General features: G+C 45.2%; 1 protein-coding gene across 1 annotated transcript; it reads left to right on the top strand.

The window, feature by feature from the left end:
* Positions 1-4069: 4069 nt before the first annotated feature.
* FABP7 (fatty acid binding protein 7) lies at positions 4070-7642 on the top strand. The gene is made up of 4 exons (XM_042796092.1): positions 4070-4230; positions 4893-5065; positions 5709-5810; positions 7286-7642. The coding sequence occupies exons 1-4, from the start codon at positions 4158-4160 to the stop codon at positions 7334-7336; spliced, it is 399 nt and encodes a 132-aa protein (XP_042652026.1). The 5' UTR covers positions 4070-4157; the 3' UTR covers positions 7337-7642.

Below are 7642 nucleotides of genomic sequence, written 5' to 3'. Positions count from 1 at the left end.
AGCTGCCCATCAGTAGAGTAAACCTAGTGATTTTCTGTGACTCACTGACAGCACTGAGACAGTTTATTTTTATTACGGGGATCAGCAAATCTCATAGACAGCTAAAGGACACATGAGATGATTTTAGTTAAGGACATCCTACTGCCCTGTTTGACATTAGGTTTCTCTGCAGCACCAAAAATCAAATCACTCTCAGCCCTGAAGCAACACCATCCCATCTGACACAATAGCTATTAAAATCTGGTCGTTTCTGTATTACACTGAGGTCAAAGCTGCCCAGAGATTCACAGCAGGGCTTCAAACAAGGTTAAAATGTGCTGAGAATGCCCTAGTCTGCTGTCCATAAATGGAGGAAATCTCTTCTACTTTCAGACACACATTATTTTCAATTTCCTTAATTCAAAAATAGCCCCCTGCGTGTTTCAGAATGCTAAGAGACTGCCAAAGTGCCCAAGTGAGTTAGGACCCTGAATCATGTCGACTTTCAATGGGATTCGATACCTAAAATGCCTTCGAGTGCCTACATCCGCTTCGTACCAGGGAGTCAGGCCCCGGTGTCACCGCTCTCCTTTGTTGGGTACAAGATGCTCTGCAGTTCCAGTGTCTTCATTGCCCTGAACACAGAAATGTTTGCATAATGCAGTTATCGCTATATTATCTGAAGGTCTTGTAACCTAGTATCCCCTTAACGACTGATCAAATTCTGCAGAGTAATATGTTTTTGCTGGCTATTGTGCTGCAAGGATGGTGAAAGGATAGGTTTAACTGACTTGGTGTAGCAAGAGTGCCCCTCCTGTGTTAGATCCACAAAGGGACACAGCAGAAGGATAGATAAACCTGACTTCAAACATTAACTGAACCAATTTCACGATGTTTCCACAACCAGAGTACAAAGCCCTCAATGACTGGCTGCCGTAACTAGATGCTCAGCAGCTCCTGACACTGATTATGAGGAATCCACACATGAGAAAACCACTTGATTAGACTTCTCTACCACAGGAGCTTGGTGGCCATCCTGTGGTGCCTTTTTTTTTTTTTTTAAATTTTCTGAACAAGTGAATTTTTTGTTTCAAGGACTGAACAAAGGGTGAAGGAGGCTGAGAGCCTCATTCTCTGAATGCCTGTGGGCATGAGAAGCAAGGGTAGAACAGGAGGGAAAGGTAGCCAAAAGCAGTTTTTTGTGTCCTGTATTCTAAGGCTGAAGGTTAGAGCAGTCCCACATTCACCCTGGATGGCCTTTGGAAGCAAGGATTACTTATTACACGGGGATGTCTTGCCACAGCATTTTCATCTTTTAAGTTGGCCTTGCACAGGCAATGTAAATGTGCCTACTAAACACTCCTCAGGTGGCGTAAAGAGTTTACTGTAAACGAGAAAGAGTCCCTGGATGTTCAGAGAGGAATCTCCAGAGACATCTTTCGTCACACCGGCTTTTTACAGGGGCGTATGCAGTCTGTTAAAACCTTCAAACTCTGCTGACAGCATAAAAGAAACTCCAATCTGGTCTCTTGTGCAGCAACCTAAAATTCACACCAGGTCAGTGTATTTCACACTGCTGTCTCTCTTCCAGCTGTAGCAAAGCATCTATATAGATCAAGATGACTTGTACTAGCTGTTGACATTAACACAACTCTCACATAAGGATCCACAAGCAAATATAGGGCATAAGATGCCATGGAAAATATTTTTGGCTGTGGCTTGTCACCCCACAAGGTGTCAATAATGTAACATTTCCTACTGTTGATTTATCCCGCTCCCAACTCATCACTAACACAGACAGGTGGGATCTCACCATCATAAAACCTGGTGTGATGACTTTGGCAATCTATTTAAGCAGCAGAAGGAATGTGAACATTTTAGCAGACCCTGTTTTACATCTGAAGCATGGTGCAAAGTGTTAAAGAATATATTTTTCTTAAGACTAGATACTTGTCTTATCTAAGTGTGTTGAGAAATCCTGGTAGAACTGAGCCATCAGTGTAGGAATGATTGCTTAAATTCTGAAGGACTCTGAAGTGGCTATCTCCCAAGAGCCAGGTTGCAGAGCCCTCTGGAAGAAGGTGCAAAGCAGAAGTGTCCTTGAGGAGTCCAGCTACCAGCAGTGGCACTGAATCACTTTCGGGGGTTTTATATCACACGAAGTCCGTGAGGCTGGTTCTAACATGACAAGCCCTGGTGAGCGTAGAGAGCAAGGAGCTCTCCCAGGGCTCTGTGCACACACCTGCACCAGAAGGACCAGCGGAGGCTCCAGAGCTTCTTCAAACAGAATCTGTACGAGCAAGTAACTCCGCCTTGTCAGTACTGGGAGAGAAGATGTCTTCAGTTCGTGAGGATATTGGTAAAACCGTTTAGGGTTTTATATGACGCATCTCGGATGAAGTAGGTGAGTGGTGAGGTCAGTTTGCATGGGCTTGCACGTCGGCTGCCCTGGGTGCCAGCCAGGAAGCTCTGTGAGACCACGGCCGCAGGGTTCAGCTGCGGGTGGTGAACACTCCTGCCTGCTCGATGACGTTACTGTGTTGAGGAAACAGTTCCCAAACTGAACGGGAGTCATGAGTGATACCCATGCACAACACCATCCCCGCGTGCCCCATGCCGTGACAGTGCCAATCACTAAGCCTGTTCCTCATTCACTGGAGAGGGCTTGATTGGCTGCAGACATTAGGCTAGAGGATGTCTGTATGAGACAGGCTGGTATTCTGTGCAAACTTTGGAGACGCGGCATTATTCAACTTTGACAATAAAAAGGGACTTGATGCCTTTCAGCCTCGTGAACAACAATTGGCGGTCTGTTAATTCAAGCAAAGCTGCTCTTGCACTCCCTGGCGTTCCGAGCACTAGCTGAAAAGTCTCAGAGGTGCAGGTCAGAAGAGGAACTCAGACAAACTGAGCAGCTGCAGGAAGGTGCTTTGTGGCTCGCCCTGTGCTTCAAAGCAAGTGGACGGAAGGTTAAAGAGAAATAGATGCACTGGTTCGTACCTTTGGGTTATTAAGACTGATGAAAATTGTGTGGTAAAAGGAATTAGGATTTTATTTCTGGGGTTAACTCAGAGAGGGGTTAATTCTTTCTGAGGACAAGTGAAAAGGTGGCAAATCAAAGTAAAAACCTATCAGAAGTGTCACGTGCCCTACACCCAAAGAATGTCCCATACTACAGGAGGCTGAAAGAAACGACAGTCAAAAATAATTTTAAAATATTAGGAAAATATTCATAATTATTTATATTTTGTAAGGCTGGACCCGGTAGAAAATTGTTGAGGTTTTGTTCCTAAATCACAGAAAGTCTCTTTCACTTAGTCCCCGAGTTTTGTTAGAAGAACCGAAGAGCTAGATTCACGGCTCTGAAATCCATCCAAGCCGTAGGTCTGGAAAAGTGGAAAAGCCGGCACTGTGGCTTGTCCCACTGAGACAGGCTGCTTTCTGAAAAACACTCGGAGATGACTACCTAGTGCCTCCAATGAATATCAAAGAACAACGAAGAAGGAAGTCATTCCCTCTCTAGAAGAAAAAAAATAAAAAAATAAAAAAATCGTATTAGATGAAACATTTTTAAGCTCTTTTCCTTCTTTCTTCACTCTTAGTTTCCAAATGCCGTCAGCTGTGGAGGCAAGATAAGTTTCCAGCCAGCAAAAGCAAGTGCCGATTCAAGACAGCATCCGTCCAAGTGCCGCGGGCTGGTGGGGGAAAGGGATCCGTACTTGCCCAGCACCAAACCGGGCTTGAAAATCTCGACGGGCCAGCTTTTAAGAAGGGCGGTGTCCTGCAGCGGCCCCGCTGCTGCCCCGCGTTTGTGCCCAGCGGAGCGTCCCACGCCGGGTGCCCGCGGGTGCCCTTGAGCCGGGACAGCAACGCGGGGCCCCGGGCCGGCTGCGGCGGGCAGAGCCGCTCCCTTCCCCCCCCGCTCCGCGTCCCGCCGGGCCCCCCCCCCGCGCCGCTTCCCCGAGTGGGAGCTGGGGGGGGGGGGGGGGGGGGGGGGCGGGTTGGGGGCAGGGGGGTGAGCGCCCTCCCACGGCGGGGCGGGGGCAGGCGCCGTCCCGGGTGGGCGGGGGCGGACCGCGGCTGCCCCCCCCCCCCCCCCCCGCCCCCCGCCGGGCGCCGGCTTTAAAGGGGGGGCGGCGCGGCGGCGCTCCCCGCCAGCGCTCCCGGTACCCGCAGCCATGGTGGAGGCTTTCTGTGCCACCTGGAAGCTGGTGGACAGCCACAACTTCGACGAGTACATGAAGGCGCTGGGTAGGTACGGCCGGGCGGCGGCGGCGGCACGGTTAAGAGAGCTGGAATTTTGTAATAATAATAAAAAAAAAATTAAAAAAAAATCCCTCCCCCCCCCCCCCCCGCACTGCCAGAGGTGTAGGTAAGGCATTCTCAGAGGCGGGGGAGGTTTGGGCGGCCGTGCCTCTGTCGATAAAATTAATTTACTGCGGGTGATTCCGCCGGGAGGGGGGGGGGGGGGCCCGGGGTTTGTGTGAGCCCGTCCTGCTGGGGAGGTGTGCCCTTAGCGTTAGGGGAAGCGTATGAGAGAAGGGCAAATGCTGTCCGCAGATAAACTGGAAGCACACAGACAAACAAACAGAAAAAAAAAAAAAAAAAAAAAAAGCGACGCCGGAATGATGAGGGACTGAAGTGCAGAGGGGCAGAGGCGGCTGCCGCCCGTCCCCCGTGCTGCGGGGGGGGGGGGGGGGGGGGGGGCTGTGGGTACTTGAGGTGTAAGAGCACAAGCGGAACGCAAAGTAGCATTTTACTGTGACAGTTTAAAGCTGTAGAGCGGGGGAAGGGATTTCTATTTCTGTGCCTCGATGCGTGGCAAAAAAAATGTAAAAAAAAAAAAAAAAAAAAAAAAACAAAAAACCAAAACCGAATGTCCGACGGATTTCTCTTTCCCTTTGATGGTCTAGGAGTGGGGTTTGCAACACGGCAGGTGGGAAATGTGACTAAACCCACTGTGATTATCAGCAGCGAGGGGGACAAAGTAGTGATCAGGACGCAAAGCACTTTCAAAAACACAGAAATCAGCTTTAAACTTGGAGAGGAGTTCGATGAAACTACCCCCGATGATAGAAACTGCAAAGTAAGTGAACTCTGGGGCTGCAGTGGCTTTTTTCTTTGTCTTCCTCCCCACCCCAGCGGCTGTATCTTTGGTAGAGTAAAAGGAAAAAAAATGTAACTTACACTACTGCCAGTTGTAGCACTGTGAAGGACGGGAGGGGAAAAAAAAAAAAAAAAAGGCAAGATTGCATCTTAGTTGCCCACTTACACCATGTCTTGTCTGAAGCAACGTGTTATGTCACCAGCCCCCCTCTGCCTTCCCGTGTCGAGGAATTGTGTTAGCTGCCCACTTCTCTTTCAATCCAAATATCATTTGGCTTAACTGTTTCCAGCTGAAATGGGGAAGTGCCTTCTTCCCTGCATCCTTGGGGGCTTAACATAAACGTTACGTTTGTTAAGCACATCTGAGTGGTTCTTGTGAGACTGGGGCTCAGAGGAAACAACTTTTCCCATCCTTTGACACAAACAGCAGTTGTATGGAGTTCATGCCTAAAACGAGGATAATTCATGGGCTTGGCTTTAAAACGGCTGGGACTACTTTATCATTCTAGATCCACATCCATCTATTGAAGAGAATTCAATAGAATAGTGCATGCGGAATGTGTGAGCAGAATCCCGAATACCCCAAATAAATGAATGTCTTTGTGTTTCTTGGTATCTCCCAGTCAGTTGTGACCCTGGATGGAGACAAACTAGTGCACGTACAGAAGTGGGACGGCAAAGAGACAAACTTTGTGAGAGAAATAAAGGATGGCAAAATGGTAATGGTAAGTATAAATCTCACTGAGCAGTCACATATACCGCTAACACTCCTCACTTGCATTTACCTGAAGCCTTATGAACAGTTAGTGTTACTTATACACAGGCCCTTAAATTAATTGGTGGGGAATGCTAGCAGAGATTTTTCAAATATTTAGTTTGCTCTGTTTTGCATCTTGTTTTACTGACAACTAAAAAATTGTTAGTGGTTTTAGTCAGGCCAGCCTATGGATTTCCAGAGTGTATATGCTCTTTTTAGAGTTTGTGTAAATGCTCGAGCAAAAGAAAAAAAGTCCTGGTTAGCTGAAAAAGATACAAAGTTCAGTGATCTGTTGCCAGTGCTAATTTAGATTTCTTTAAAAACTAGCATGCGGGAATAATATTTAATTACACAGAACAAGTATTTCCCTAGGAAAATAAAATTACAAGACTGCAGGAGGTAATAGCATTTTTATATTTAATAATAAAGGGTTTATTCCTGTCTTGTTAAAAATTATGATAAACAGCAATTGTGTGAAGAAAAGTCTTGGTTTAAATTCACATTCTTTTCCTGACTTTTCAGGAACAGGAGTACGGTGTGAATAAATGTTGTAAGCTACTATCTCTAATGCCCTGGGCGGCCCTTCTCATGCTTATTTTTGGCAGAGATGTAACTTTCAAAAATAAAACCTCTTCAGCTGTACTAATCTTTGACTTGGTTGCTGGAGAAAAAGAGTTAGCTTGTTTTCTAAGTACTCCAGAGTGTATCTGTATGGATGGAAACTTCCAAATAATTAAAACCTTAAAGCATACAGTCAGTGCAACACAATGTGACAAGCGATTCAAGGGAAAATACATTCTTTGGTTTTGGAAACAGCTACACGCATATACAGAAAGCCTTTTCCTTTGGAATTTGAACATGGTGAGATACCCTGTTCCACTTCAGGAAATACCACCAAAACTCACACACTGTAGTTAGTGTTCTGCACAACTGCAGCAACTAAAATATTTGGTAGTTCTAGCTACATAAGTGCACAGAATGCATTTATTTTAATGCAAGGTTCTCATTAAGTATATGCCTAAGTACAGAATATGGGTATAGAGGACTTGGATTTTTAGACTGAACATCTTGCAGTGTGATCAGGTTTGGGAAAATAAATGTTAAATCTGTATTAAAACAATGTTATATTTAAGAAACTACATTCATAAGAATTAGAAAAAAATAAATAGTTATTTCTAGCCTCACTTTAGCTGCCTTGTAAATGTGCATTATGTGTTTCTTGAGTTTGAAAGTAGCAAGGAGAAAGTCATGTTTATTACTTGAACCATAACTAAGGTTTTGCCTCTTGTTAATTTAAAGTATCAATAATAGACCAATTTGTTTTTCTATAAATTACATAATGTAAACTGGCCTTGCTCTAGCATGGACTTCTGAATATGTGTTAAGTCATGACAGAAAATGGTCCAGCATCTAATGTGTCTTGTCTTTTCCTTGGACTTGCAGACTCTCACCTTTGGTGATGTGGTTGCTGTTCGCCACTATGAGAAAGCGTAGAGTTTACCTGACCTCTGTCCAGATGTTACTTCTGCTGGATGGATTAATGTACTGTCTATAACTGAACGTAGCTAAAATGAACATTTCTGGCATGAAAGGTTAATAAAGAGTTTTTTTGGGGGAGTGTGTTTTTTAAAAAAACAACTTTATGCCATCAAATTGGCAAGCTTGTGCTGTATAGTGAAAAAGGTTAAACTTGGCATTAAATTTCTGAAACACTTGCCTCTCTTTTTTTACTGTAAATGAGACATATTTGAATTGTTTTGGAATGCAAATCAAACTAATTAAAAAGTTTTTTCAACCTGT

This window comes from Tyto alba, unplaced genomic scaffold, assembly GCF_018691265.1.
Source record: "Tyto alba isolate M040663 unplaced genomic scaffold, T.alba_DEE_v4.0 Super-Scaffold_22, whole genome shotgun sequence".
Classification (NCBI taxonomy): domain Eukaryota; kingdom Metazoa; phylum Chordata; class Aves; order Strigiformes; family Tytonidae; genus Tyto; species Tyto alba.
The sequence above is the reverse complement of the archived record's forward strand: the minus strand, read 5'-3'. Positions and strand labels throughout refer to the sequence as shown.

Coding starts and splice junctions, on each gene's coding strand:
- FABP7 (XM_042796092.1), top strand. CDS start 4,158: ATGGTGGAGGCTTTCTGTGCCACCTGGAAGCTGGTGGACAGCCACAAC. Junction 5,066..5,708: donor CCGATGATAGAAACTGCAAA/GTAAGTGAACTC, acceptor GGTATCTCCCAG/TCAGTTGTGACCCTGGATGG. Junction 5,811..7,285: donor AGGATGGCAAAATGGTAATG/GTAAGTATAAAT, acceptor TTGGACTTGCAG/ACTCTCACCTTTGGTGATGT.